The sequence below is a fragment of the Salvelinus sp. IW2-2015 genome, linkage group LG11 (genome assembly GCF_002910315.2).
Source record: "Salvelinus sp. IW2-2015 linkage group LG11, ASM291031v2, whole genome shotgun sequence".
Classification (NCBI taxonomy): Eukaryota; Metazoa; Chordata; class Actinopteri; order Salmoniformes; family Salmonidae; genus Salvelinus; species Salvelinus sp. IW2-2015.
This window is the reverse complement of record NC_036851.1, coordinates 23,093,211-23,108,046: the sequence shown is the minus strand read 5'-3', so window position 1 is coordinate 23,108,046 and position 14,836 is coordinate 23,093,211. Positions and strand designations below refer to the sequence as shown.

Genomic DNA, 14,836 nt, shown 5'->3' with positions numbered 1-14,836 from the left:
AGAAAAAGCAGAAATATAGATCAAATTAATCACTAACCTTTGATGATCTTCATCAGATGACACRCATAGGACTTCATGTTACACAATACATGTATGTTTTGTTCGGTAAAGTTTATATACAAAAATCTGAGTTTACATTGGCGCGTTACGTTCAGTAGTTCAAAAACATCCGGTGATTTTGCAGAGAGCCAKATCTATTTACAGAAATACTCAAAATAAATGTTGATGAAAATACAAGTGTTATGCATGGAATTTTAGATGCACTTCTCCTTAACTTCTTTGGGGTAGGGGGCAGTATTTTCACGTCCGGATGAAAAGTATGCCCAGAATAAACGGCCTGCTACAAAGCCGTAAAAGATAGAATAGGTATATTATTAGTAGATTTGGATAGAAAACACTCTGAAGTTTCTAAAACTGCTTGAATGATGTCTGTGAGTATAACAGAACTCATACGGCAGGCAAAAACCTGAGAAAAAATCCAACCAGGAAGTGAGAAATCTGAGGTCGGTTGATTTTCAACTCAGCTCCTATTGAAGATACAGTGGGATATTGGTAATGTTGCACTTCCTAAGGCTTCCACTAGATCTCAACAGTCATTAGAACCTTGTCTGATGCCTCTACTGTGAAGTGGGGCCGAAGGAGAGAGGAATGAGTCAGGTCTACCATGACCTGACCATTCGCGTTCACGTGAGAGCGAGCTCTGTTCCATCGCACTTCTGAAGACTACGGAATACTCTGGTTGGAACATTATTGAAGAATTATGTTAATAAGAATATCCTAAAGATTGATTCAATACTTTGTTTGTCATGTTTATACGGACTGTAATATAACTTTTTGAACTTTTCGTCCGCGCGCGGTCAAGTCTAGCGGAAAGTACGGACGAAAAGTAAAAAAAGTTATATTATATTATAGAAAGCCTTAGGAAGTGCAAAGTGAGCTTTTATGGCTGACTGGCAGGCTGTTTACTCTGGGCACGCTTTTCATCCGAACGTGAAAATACTGCCTCCTACCCCAAAGAAGTTAACCTTTTACAGCAGTGGGCTAAATCAGGGTCACATAATGTTTCTTGAGAGTCTTAAACAAATATTTATTTTTTAAAGTATGCACCTCAAACACATGGTTATGGGCATAAAAAAATGAAGGCACATGTACCATGTCAGATATATAGTTGAAATGTATTCAATTTTGAGTTTGCATCCCAACTTTATATACACAGAAGATTGAAATATACCAAAACCGTTTGACATAGAAACATCGGATTTTAGGTGGCTTTTTTAAAGAATGATTATTAATTAGGAAATTATGAAAAATTTGAATAACATTCCACCCATGAGGCCACTAGGAAATTTGACTGCAGGTAAGGGCTACAACCTCCCTAAACTCCAGTCTTTGTCATTTTCCTCCTTCATTGCTGTTCTTAGAAGATGTTCTCACTTAACTTTACAGTTCATGTTAACCCTGCAGTGGGTGTTCATGACAACCGCTGCCCTTCTGATGCAGCACTCTGTGACACACACTAGAAATAGACAAAATCTCTATGTAAGCAGTTGGCTGACATTTCGAAGATTGAGTTCTTCACTATGCCTTCTAACTCTCTTGTGACCCTCTGAGATCGCTTCCTCTCTGCAGACGCTTAACATGCACCTCAGCGATCCTGCATCCGTTCCCTACTTGCACAACCCTGCTGTTTCTTCCAAACTTGAGCTGTGTTCGTGCGTGGTGAAATGAATCAATTAAGGTGCTCTCTAACCACTCATGCGAATCACACATCATAATCTGAGTGTGACACAGAACAACCATGTAAATGCAGCTCTACATGTAAATGAGCATTCTTTCAGTAGCGATCACATGGCTGTTATTGTAATTCAATTAGGTGATTGCCGTAGATATTAAGTGGAGGTCTAGATATCAGTACCAGGAGAGCCAATGACTGAGGGACCAGAAAAACATAAACCTCATGTATTGTCTCCTGTTTTGTTTGTAATTTCACAATTATGGCATCTTCGTTTATAGTGATAACTAGGGTTGCAAAGCTACCGGTAAGTGATCCCGGTAACATTGGTAATTTACAGGTAATCTATAGCAATTTATGGTTATTTTTACTTGAATAACTTGAAAAATATATATTAKTATATAGTATACACTACCGTTCAAGGTTTGGGGTCACTTATAAATGTCCTTGTTTTTGAAAGAAAAACAAATTTCTTTGTCAATAGGGGTGCGCTGTTTTCACTTTGGAAAAAATCGTGCCCAAATMAAACTGCCTCGTACTCTATTCTAGATCGTACAATATGCATATTATTATTACTATTGGATAGAAAACACTCTCAAGTTTCTAAAACTGTTTGAATTATATCTGTGAGTAAAACAGAACTCATTTTGCAGCAAACTTCCAGACAGGAAGTGAAAAATCTGAAAACGAGGCTCTGTTTCAGGGCCTGCCTATTCAATTGCCTAATATTTATCGATATGCATGCACTTCATACGCCTTCCACTAGATGTCAACGGGCAGTGGAAGGTGGAATGGGGTGTCTAGCTTGATCTGAGGTCGAACAAGAGCTCTTGGAATGACGTGTCCAGAATTTCCTTTGTCTACCAAGGCGCGGGAAGCACCTCCATATTGTCTTATGATAAGCATTCGGTATACACGGCTAATATCTCCGGCTCTGATTTTATTTGATACATGTGATAATAACATCGTAAAGCAGGTTTTTTCAACCGAGTTCTATCAGTTTATTCAACYTTTATTTGGACTTTTGGAGTTTTCCGTTCTTTGCGTCGAGAAAAACTGGGAACGTCATCAACATTGGCTAGCATTGTGGCACGAATTCGACAGGAGAAAAGGACATTCTAAAACCAAACAACGATTTATTCTCGACCTAGGACTCCTTGTACAAGATTCTGATGGAAGCTCAACAAAAGAAAGAACAATTTATGATGTTATTTCGTATTTCTGTGGAAAATGTTGATTCCTATTCTCTGCCGTTTTGGCGGGCGCTGTCTCGCAATAACGCAAGCTGTTTGTTATGGTAAAGTTATTTTTTAAAATCTAACACGGCGGTTGCATTAAGAACCAGTGTATCTTTCATTTGCCATACAACAAGTATTTTTATGTAAAGTTTATGATGAGTTCTTTGGTCAGATTAGGTGGTGTCCAAAATAGCTCCGGACATTCTGGTGAATCGATGCTACATATTCACAATGTATAACCACGGTTTGCAGCTCTAAATATGCACATTTTCGAACAAAACATAAGTGTATTGTATAACCTGATGTTATAAGACTGTCATCTGATGAAGTTGGTCAAGGTTAGTGATTAATTGTATATCTTTTGCTGGTTTTTGCGAATGCTATCTATGCGGTGAATAAATGCGGTTTGTGTGTTTGGCTATTGTGGTAAGCTAATATAATTCTATATTGTGTTTTTGCTGTAAAACACTTAAAAAAATCGGAAATATTGGCTGGATTCACAAGATGTTTTTCTTTCATTTGCTGTACACCATGTATTTTTCATAAATGTTTTATGATGACTATTTAGGTATTTCAGGTTGCTCTCTGTAATTATTTTGGCTGCTTTGGTGATATTTTTGTGGTAGCTGCAATGGTAAACTATGATTTATACCTCAAATATGCACATTTTTGAACAAAACATACATTATTGTATAACAGTTATAAGACTGTCATCTGATGAAGTTGTTTCTTGGTTAGGACTAATTATATCTCTATTTGGTTCGGGTTTTTGTGATAGCTACCTATGCGGTAGAAACATGGTGAAAATATGCGGTTGAGTCTTTGGCTATTGTGGTTAGCTAATAGAAATACATATTGTGTTTTCGCTGTAAAACATTTTAAAAATCGGAAATGATGGCTGGATTCACAAGATGTTTATCTTTCATTTGCTGTATTGGACTTGTGATTTCATGATATTTATATGCTATTATTTACTTGTGGCGCTATGCTAGGCTATGCTAGTCAGCTTTTACTGATGAGGATGCTCCCGGATCCGGGATGGGTGTTAAGTAAAGGTTAAAATAACATCAAATTGATCAGAAATACAGTGTAGACATGGTTAATTGTGTAAATGACTACTGTAGCTGGAAACGCCTGATTTTTTTATGGAATATCTACATAGGCGTCATTAAATAGTACCCGCAAAACACCAGTCCCCACGTCAACATTGAAGAGGCTCGAGTTCCTCTGTCCAGTGTCTGTGTTTTTTCCCCCATCTTAATCTTTTCTTTTTATTGGCCAGTCTGAGATATGGCTTTTTCTTTGCGACTCTGCCTAGAAAGCCAGCATCCCGGAGTCGCCTCTTCACTGTTGAAGTTGAGACTGCTGTTTTGCGGATACTATTTAATGAAGCTGCCAGTTGAGGACTTGAGGCATCTGTTTTTCAAACTAGACACTCTAATGTACTTGTCCTCTTGCTCAGTTGTGCAGCGGGGCCTCCCACCCCTCTTTCTATTCTGGTTAGAGACAGTTTGCGCTGTTCTGTGAAGGGAGTAGTACACAGCGTTGAACAAGATCTTCCGTTTCTTGGCAATTTCTCGCATGGAATAGCCTTCATTTCTCAGAACAAGAATAGACTGACGCGTTTCACAAGAAAGGTCTTTGTTTCTGGCCATTTTGATCCTTTAATCAAACCCACAAAATGCTGATGATCCAGATACTCAACTAGTCTAAAGATGGCCAGTTTTATTGCTTCTTTAATCAGGACAACAGTTTTCAGCTGTGCTAACAGAATTGCAAAAGMTTTTTTTAATGATCAATTAGCCGTTTCAAATGATAAACTTGGATTAGGTAACACAACGTGCCATTGGAACACAGGAGTGATGGTTGCTGATAATGGGCCTCTGTATGCCGATGTAGATATCCCATAAATAATCAGCCGTTTCCAGCTTCAATAGTCATTTACAACATTAACAATGTCTACACTGTATTTCTGATGAATTTGGTGTTATTTTAATGGACAAAAAATTAGCTTTTCTTTCAAAAACAAGGACATTTCTAAGTGACCCCAAACTTTTCAAAGGTAGTGTATATTTGTTATATCTGTGTCCAAATTGTCCATGAGTTTCTAGTGGATAGACCATATCGATCAAGAAAATAGACAAATTAATTTAATCTAATCAAGAATGGCATTATTTTCAATTAACTCTGCAACTTTTGTAATTCTTGTATTTTTTTACAACCAGTTTGGCTTCAAAGCATTTACAACAAAGACATGTTGACATAGTTAAAAATATATAGGTGTGTAAAAAGAATATAAAGGATATTTCATGCTGAACCCCTCCTATTAAATACTAGTGGAATTCACAAAGTTGATGGTTTATAGCTTTGTCTTTTTCGATTTTAAAGTKATCTAATGTTTAAAAAAAAATTATACTGTATATTTCACATGTGATCACAGAGGTCACACAGAGGGCCAGAGATAAATGTGACTGACCGGTTCGATTCGGMCTTTTGTAGCAACATTTTAAAGTGTTTTTTACATTGGATAAAAGTAAAGACTCAGCTCTAGAAAATGATATATCATACACTACAGTTGGGGAACAATGGGAAAGTTTCTGCTTTGAAATTTGATAKACTTGTGGCCCCACTTTTTTTTGGTACACCCACTGGAGAGGTCTTCTTTGTCTACACCCATTCAGCATCATTCACACCCTCTCAACCCTTAGCCCACCCATCTCTTTAAGGATTCAGGCTAAACAGAGTGAGTACGATAGTGTACTAAACAGCCAAAGATTTCAAGACTAAAGGCTGGTTTATGCTACGTCTATCGACATGTCTGTATACAGTTGTCACAGTGACATCATGAACATTCTATTGTCTTCCGATATCAAACTTGTCGTTAAGAAAAAGTATAAATACAAAAACGACAGGCTGCATGACGTCAGCAGCATGGTGTTCCAAAATAGCACAGCTGGTGTATTTTCACACCAATAAACCCATCCATTTAAAAAGTATAGTATATATGTCAATCTAGCAAACCAGGCAATTAAAAGTTACTTTCTAAACAATGTTTTGGTTTGTATTTTAGCTTGTTAAGTTTAATATTATATATGTTTTGTACTTTTACCCCTTTTTCTTCCCAATTGGTAGTTCCCAGGGTATTTTACAAACAGCACAATTGGTAGTTACCAGGGTATTTACAAACAGCACAGGAATGAAATCAACAACATGTATTGATCACATCTTTACTAATGCTGCAGAAATTTGCTTTAAAAGCAGTATCCAAATCCATAGGATGTAGTGATCACAAAATAATAGCCATATCTAGGAAAACCAAAGTTCCAAAGGCTGGTTCTAAAATAGTGTATAAGAGGTCATACTTAGGTCAGCTTATTCCAGTTACTAATAAGCACGCACCCATTAAGAAAATGACTGTAAAAACTGTTAAATCCCCTTGGATTGATGAGGAATTGAAAAATGGTATGGTTGAGAGGGAAACTATACTATGAAACAAAGATAAAGTATATAAAGAATGATAGTAAAAAGCTTTGGAGTACCATAAATGACATTTTGGGGAAAAAAGCCAACTCGGATCCATCATTCATTGAATCAGATGGCTCATTTATCACAAAACCCATTGATATTGCCAACTACTTTAATGACTTTTTCATTGGCAAGATAAACAAACTTACTGTAGGGATAACATGCCCGCAACAAATGCTGARACTACACATCCAAGTATATCTGACCAAATTATGAAAGACAAGAATTGTACTTTTGATTTCCGTAAAGTCAGTGTGGAAGAGGTGAAAAACGTATTGTTGTCTATCAACAATGACAAGCCCCGGGGTCTGACAATCTGGATGGAAAATGACTGAGGATAATAGTGGACGATATTGCCTCTCCTATTTGCCACATCTTTGATTTAAGCCTACTAGAAAGTGTGTGCCCTCAGCTTCCCTCCATGCCTAAAGTCATTCCGCTACCKAAGAATACTAACGTCCCATTTACTGTCTCAAATAGCCCACCAATCATCCTGTTACCAACCCTTAGTAAACTTCTGGAAAAAATGGTGTTTGACCAGATACAATGCTATTCCACAGTAAACAAATTGACAGACTTTCAGCACGCATATAGAGAAGGACACTCAACAAGCACAGCACGTACACAAATGACTGATGATTGGCTGAGAGAAATTGATGATAAAATMATTGTGGGYGCTGTCTTGTTAGACTTCAGTGCAGCTTTTGACATTATTGATCATAGTCTGCTGCTGMAAAAACTGATGTGTTATGGCTTCACTCCCCGACTATAATGTGGATAAAGAGTTACTTGTCTAACAGAACTCKGAGGGTGTTCTTTAATGGAAGCGTCTCAAACATAATCCAGGTAGAAGCAGGAATTCCCCAGGGTAGCTGTTTAGGCCCCTTGCTTTTTTCAATCTGTACTAACGATATGCCACTGGCTATGAGTAAGGCCAGTGTGTCTATGTATGCGGATGACTCAACACTATACATGTCAGCTACTACAGTGACTGAAATGACTGCAACACTTAACCTTTCTGCGCACAGATCCCGATTACGGGATKATTTCCCTAAACAACCGCTGAATTGCAGGGCGCCAAATTCAAAAATATTACTAAAAATATTTATAATCATGCAATCACAAGSGAAATATACCAAAACACTGCTTAGCTTGTTGTTAATCCACCTATCGTGTCAMATTTTGAAAATATGCTTTGCAACGAAAGCAATCTAAGCTTTTGTGAGTGTATCAATCAATGCTACAACAGCTAGCCCCAAATTAGCATGGTCACGAAAGTCAAGGGTATTTTCTTCTACCAGATCTATTGTGTTATATTCTCCAACATTCAATTCACATTTCTACAAACTTCAAAGTGTTTCCTTTCAAATGGTACCAAGAATATGCATATCCGTGCTTCAGGGCCTGAGCTACAGGCAATTAGATTTGGGTATGTCATTTAGGCTAACATAAAAAATAAAATAAAAAGGGGGCTATCCCTAACAGACAGCTCGGTACCTTCAGCTTGTCAACACCTCTTATGAAAACAAGTAATGATGATGTCAATCTCTCTTACACTTTGAGCCATGAGAGATTGACATGCATGTCATTAATGTTAGCTCTCTATGTACTTTAAAAAAAATACTTGCACACAGCTTGGACACCCATGCATACCCCACAAGCCATGCCACCAGAGGACAGGGGTGATGAGCTGCCAGGACTTAGTGTGGGTGAAGAGTCGGACAGCAGAGTTTTGAACCATTGAGTTGATACAGGAGAGCAGTGAGTTGCAGTGGTCAAGACGGGAGGAGAAGAATACATGTATGAGGGTTTCAGGAGCAGGATGGGAGAGGGAGGACCTGACTTTGGCAATGTTGCGGAGGTGAAAAATGAGGATTTGACAGTGTCTTATGTGGTGATCAAAGGAGAGGGTGATGCCATGGTTGCGTGCGTGGGGGAGGGAGGGAGAGACAGTGGTATCATCAATGGTGAGGGTGAGGTTGCCAGCTTTAGTGAGGGTGGATTTGGTGCCTATGAGGAGGAGTTCCGTTTTATCACTGTTGAGCTTGAGGAAGTTTTGTTGCATCCATGTTTTTATTGCAGAGAGGCAGGATTTAATGTGGTCAGAAGTAAGTTGAAAAAGGATTTGGTGCTGAGGTAGATCTGGGTGTTATCGGCATCGCAGTGGAATTTAAGGTAGAAGTGACAGAGGATCTGACCAAGGGCGAGGATGAAGAGTAAGGGGCCCAGCACAGAGCCGTGGGGGACACCCTGTGTAACTGCAGCTGAGGTGTGGCCATTGAGGGAGATGTAGTGGGTCTGGTTTGTGAGATATGATTGTAGCTAGGAGAGTACAGTGCCTTCAACGCTCAGACCCTCAAGCCTAGTGAGGGGATCTGATGGCTCACTGTGCCAAAAGCGGTACCCAGGTCGAGGAGAATCAGGATGTTGAGGGCACCAGCAATAGCAGAGGTGAGGTCATTGACAACTTTGAGGAGTGCAGTTTAAGTACTGTGGAGGGGATGGAAACCAGACTGGAGGGGCTCTATTATAACAATAATTAGGTGGGTGCTTAAATTTGTCCTATTTCACACATGCACAAGTGCAGTGGTGGAAAAAGTATCCAATTGTCATACTTCAGTAAAAGTGAAGATACCATAATTGGAAATTACTCATGTAAAAGTGAAAGTCACATAGTAAAATACTACTTTAGTAAAAGTTTTGGTTTTAAATATACTTAAGTATCAAAAGTAAATGTAATTACTAAAATATACTTAAGTATCAAAAGTAAAAGTATAAATCATTTCACAAACCAGATGGCACAATTTTCTTGTTTTTTTAATTTACGGATAGCCAGGGGCACACTCCAACACTCAGACATAATTTTCAAACTAAGCATTTGTGTTTAGTAAGTCTGCCAGATAAGAGGTAGTAGGGATGACCAAGGATGTTCTCTTGATGTGTGTGACCTGTCCTGCTAAGCATTTTCAAAATGAAAAGGAGTACTTTTGGTTGTCAGGGAAAATGTAGAGTTAAAAATACATAATTTTCTTTAGGAATMTAGTGAAGTATAAGTAAAAGTTGMCAACAACATAGTAAAGTAAAGACCAAAAAACAGACGTAATTAGTACTTTTACTTAAGATCTTTACACCACTGCAAATGATTATAAAACACTTTTGCATATCCCATTCCCCCTGAGACACCCTTGGAGAGTGGGGTTAAGTGCCTTGCTCAAGGGCACACTGACAGATGTTTCACCTACTCTGGGATTTGAACCAGCAACCTTTCAATTACTAGACCAATGCTCCTAACCACTAGGCTACTTGCCACCCATATATAGGTTGTTGATTAGTAGGTGGGTTTGTAATTGGGAGGCCACAGTCCGTTCCAGAGTCTTGGCAAGGAAGGGGAGGTTGGAAATTAAGTGTGTAATGGAGTGAGTGTACCAGACCGTGTTTATCAAGACTATCAACATGAGGGGGACAGGTAACTTAGCAGTTAGTGCATTGGGCCAGTAACTGAAAGATTGCTAGTTTGAATACCAGAGCCAACAATGTGAAAAGTCTGTTGGTGTGCCCTTGAGCAAGGCACTTAATGCTAATTTGCTCCAGGGGTGCTATACTTCTATGGCTGACCTTGTAAAACAACACATTTCACTACACCTATCTGGTGTATGTGACAATAAAACATTTATTTTAATAATGTTAAGACAGTACTTAACAAAACCCCAATGTTTCCCTATTCCTATGTTGTAGGCCAGAAGAGCATGCGTGTCACCAGCCTACTCATCTACCAGGGGCTGCTGTGGGTGGGCACTGTTCAGGGAATCATTATCACTCTGCCCGTGCCCAAACTGGAGGGCATCCCCAAAATAACAGGTACAGATGACGGAGGAGGATATGATGAATCAAGGGGCCTGTGAACGTTTTTCACAGTGAAAAGTGATCCATTATAAAAATGGTGCTAGTTGCTTCTGGGGGTATGTATGTCACCATTGTTCTTTTCTGATTGTATCTCTGTCCTGCAGGAAAGGGGATGACCTCTCTGAATGCCCACTGTGGTCCAGTGGACTTCCTGGTGGCCACGTCCAGCACCCTGTCCCCAGAGCTACTGAAGAGGGATTCTGTGGCGGACGGACCCGACGCTGCCTGCGGAGAGGAGGACCGCAGTGACTCCTCCTCCCAGGAGTCTCTGCCACAATCAGGCTCCTCCCAGGGGGAGGGGGTGGGCAAGCGGCGGGGTGTGCTGCTACAGTACAGGTTGCGCTCCACTTCGGGGTTGCCAGGGCGACCGCTAACGGCGAGGGGCGATAAAGCATCGGACTCCTCCCTGGAGTCTTTGGAGCACAGCCTGGAGGATGGCTCAATCTATGAGTTCAGTGACGACCCAGAGATGTGGGTGCAGGGGCACCCCTGTGAGCGGGACGGGGGGCGCAGGGACAGAGTGATCTCGGCAGCGGTCATATCTGGGGGCAGGGGTTTCCACAGATTGAGGGAAGGGACAACGGAGCGGGCGGGGGTGGAGTCTTCAGAAACCACCCTGATGGTATGGCAACTACCACTGACAGTGTGATCTGGGTATCAACATTCAGGCAGTGTAGAGGGGAGAAGCAGATCTTTGCCCCAGCCCTGAATCCTCTCCATCCCGTAATGCCAGGAACATGAAACATGTGAAAGCAGGACATTAGTGCTGGCACAGAGCACAAGGCCAGGCTGATGACTCTTTGTGTTAGGGAGCTCCTGCATGCTCCATCTGAGGAGACCTGCTGGTGACCTGTGAGGCATGGGGCACTGCCATCCCATTGGTGGATCTGGATGACCCTGCTTACTCATTCTRAGCCACAGGCCCAGAGCCTTTCTTGTGACAGCTTAAACTGGTCCTCTCCCCTCCTTACAAAAATGGATATGCCGAAAACAAGCATCATCAGAGTTGACAGTGCTTACCTCACACAGATTTCTCTCCCACGGTTGACAGCCTTCCTTTGTGAGTAAGAATGGACCACATTCKTTTGAGAGTGACACTTTGTTGAATCTACCATGCTGCAGTGCCGAAGATGGACCTCTTTTATCTGATCCTTTGGGAGAGAAGCCATCTGTTTAGGGCTGAGAAAAGCTGAGAAACTACTGTAGGTGTACAAAGTACTTCACTGTTATTTAGTTCTATTAGTTCAGCAAACTTCAAGCTCTCCCTGGCAATGTGAAATATGTGAAATGTCTGTCAATGTGTCACAAGTGAATCTGTGCTTTTAGAAAAATGAAAGTGTGTTGGACGCTGACTGTGAGTGCTTAATCGTCTGATTTTTTTCTACTGCATAAATAGATAGGTTATCTGAGATATGAGAGGGAATAGAAGGCATTGTCTTTGTGTCCTGGTCTATCAGAGGTTAGTAGTTTTACATTTAAATGTTCCCACTTGTATTACTACAAAGTGCAAAATGCACACCATATATGTTTCTTGTGGATGACGATGATATTGTCCATTTTAAGTCAGTTAAAGCAAATACATATCCACACCAGCATGACAATATGCAACAAACTTCATTTAACCTATGTTACACATCAAAAGGCCTACTGAATTCACTACTAAAGACAATGGCTACAACTGCTGCAGCCACCCAGACGTCATTAGTGGCTGTGTGGAGGCACCTAAAAGGGAGAATGCTTTGTATGGGTTTTTGTGGCAATTTAACACACACAAACCTTTGATAAATCTATCCCCTAGTGTCCTTAAGCATTTGTATCTCCTTTCCTTCACTCCCTGTTTGAAGCCATTGCCATCGGTGGTTTGTTGTGCTAACAGAGACATGGTAATCTCCTGCCCTGTTTCTGTTTCTATTTTATTCTGCTTCAACGGAAATGGCCTACCTTTGACAATGTCTTTGAAAAGAGTTGATTGACAAATTAATTGAGATGTTTGGCTATGAATGCATGGTGTTGAAGACTTAGTGTTATTTTGAGTTTCCTATGCTGCTGGATGGAAATGATGGTTGATTCCATATTTTGTCACCACTTCTGTAGAATCTGTTGTTTAATTCCCCTTACATCTCCATACCCGAGTTCCCTTTTTCATCCCAGTAGAAGGTCATYTTTTCTATGGTTCTGAAACATTATTTTATTTTACTTCGTCTCCCCGGCATTAAAATACAGTTGCTTTGTTTAACAGGTCAAGGTCAACAGAAAACATAACTCAGTACAGTGTTGCGTTGTTTCTATCAAAATGTACAGTGCACATGAGAAAAGCTGTTGAAAGCGTACTGTACAAGATTTGTTTAGTGTTCCTATGATAATACTATTCTACAACACTATTCTGGAGGTCACCCACATGTCAAGGTTATTTGGATGTAGCCAGAGTGTATGATTGAGTAACCTTTATGTAGTATACATCATTGGCGGTCGGTGCCATTTAAGATGAGGGAGGCCAATCTTTTTTTTTATGAGCATGGCCTTATTTCTATTACAGCATATTGGATGACTGTCATTCACATTCCATTCACCCAGCTCAATGTAACATCGATAGGTTTAGGCTACTACATGATACTCAAATTTTCCCTATACCCATCATGAGGTTACAACCTAGCTTCCGAATTAAAGTTTACYACGTAGGTGCACAGGTTGAGAGAGAAATTACATATTCAATATCGCCTTGCAGACTCTTGCCTGCATCTAGTTGATCTAGGGTGTAATCATTAGTCCAACAGTTGCAAATGAGAGTTTCTGTTGGAAAAATTCAGGTATGTTTATCCCCGTTTCATTCTGTTTGCTTCCATTTAAGTTTTTCAACAGAATCGGCAGAATGAATACACCCCTGACCACCGCAAACACAGTTCACATTCATAGCAGCCACATACAAACAGCATGATCATTTGCTTGTTGTATAATTCCTTCTCGCATCTACAGTACGCATTCTCATCATCTTATACTTTCCCTTTCTCTTGTGGGATTCATATCTTAATGTGTATCTTAATGTGTATCCGTCCTCTCATCCTTTCCCATCATTTTAGCTTCAATATTATTTTATCTATTCACACTCATGAATGGAGATTGTCTATTATAACTTTACACTCATACTAACCATGCTGTCTGTTCCTATAAAACAGATTTTGCAGCTACTAGAAGCTACCCATACTTTGACTTTCATGCACATAATTGAAAATAATGTGCCCTTATAATACTATAGACTTTGACACCCCTGTGGTAGAGAAAGAGGCTTATGATAAGTCACTCGGTTTAACTTTTGAACATGATGAAATAATGTGACTCAGTTGTATATGTGGATAGAGTGAGAGGTCTAACATTAGATGTACAGTATAATGTTAAGTTACATTGCACATATAAAACATTGCTTAACTCCATTAAATGTCAATTCCAAATTCCCTTTGGTACGTTAATGAATACATASTGTACTTTAAAAGTGTTTCATAATTCATGTGTAATACGTCAATGTTAAATAAATACTTCATAGCGATAACATGATATTCCAATTATCTTTTGTGGGGCTCGAATTAAGGTTGATGTGTTGCTTTGAAGATATCTTTGCAAGTCTAGAGCAGTTCAATTACCAAAGAAACAGCAATTTTGTCTACATTTTGACCCATTGTGTGATGCCTAATAACAATCTAATCTGTCTGTTAAAGACCACTGTGTCCAATCTCTTGGCTCGTCCGATTTGGAACCGGACTTCACAATTCTCTGTTCGGACAGCCCATGGCAGTGAGGTCCAGCCCAGTCTGTTAGACCTGGTGACCCTCCTTGCGCCATCTGCCCATATGTCTCCACACCACTAGCCTTCCACGTGGAACACCAGCTGCATATCTAATCACTGGCTCTCCACAGTTTGGGAGACGTTCTCTCTGTGTAGCATTGGTGTCTGCCAACCCATCCCAAGCAGCAGTTGACGACCCTGCTTACTACGGTTTCTGGATGGCCTYGTTGGCCATTAGCACTGTGTGCTACAAACCCCTGACCTGCCAGTTGCATGTCCTCAACACCCTCTCTTGTCCTCATGTCTCCTCATGAATAGCTATGATAGCTCCTTGCTGACAGCAGCTGATAAACAGGGGAATGTCTTCAGCTAATAATGTTGATCAGCTAATAATCATCTTTTCCCCACTGTTGCCTACTCTCTGCAACAGAATGCAGAAGAGAATGGATCATAATATGCTTCAACAGTCTTTGAGTGTGAATAATCCACATTGTTGTTCGCTTCTCCTTATTTCTCTTCATTTTCACAGCAATTTCTCATTTACCAAGCTGTTCACTCTTATTAGGCCTCCCCTGGGGAGAACTGTTAACCACAGAACAGAAGACAATACAGAGGCAGAATGAAGAACACATAATGCCCTGTGCTGCTGTACCTATACGG

The 14,836-nt window shown here is 40.2% G+C and overlaps 1 protein-coding gene across 4 annotated transcripts in view; it reads left to right on the top strand.

The window, feature by feature from the left end:
- LOC111969994 (rho guanine nucleotide exchange factor 10-like protein) overlaps positions 1-13,942 on the top strand; it is a 174,501-nt gene extending 160,559 nt beyond the window's left edge. For all 4 annotated transcript variants that reach the window (XM_023996458.2, XM_023996459.2, XM_023996460.2 and 1 more), the window contains 2 exons: positions 10,231-10,353; positions 10,503-13,942. In XM_023996458.2, the coding sequence (XP_023852226.1) occupies positions 10,231-10,353; positions 10,503-11,047 (668 nt within the window). In that variant the 3' untranslated portion in view covers positions 11,048-13,942. The remainder of the gene's footprint in view (positions 1-10,230; positions 10,354-10,502) is intronic.
- The last annotated feature ends 894 nt before the right edge of the window (positions 13,943-14,836 follow it).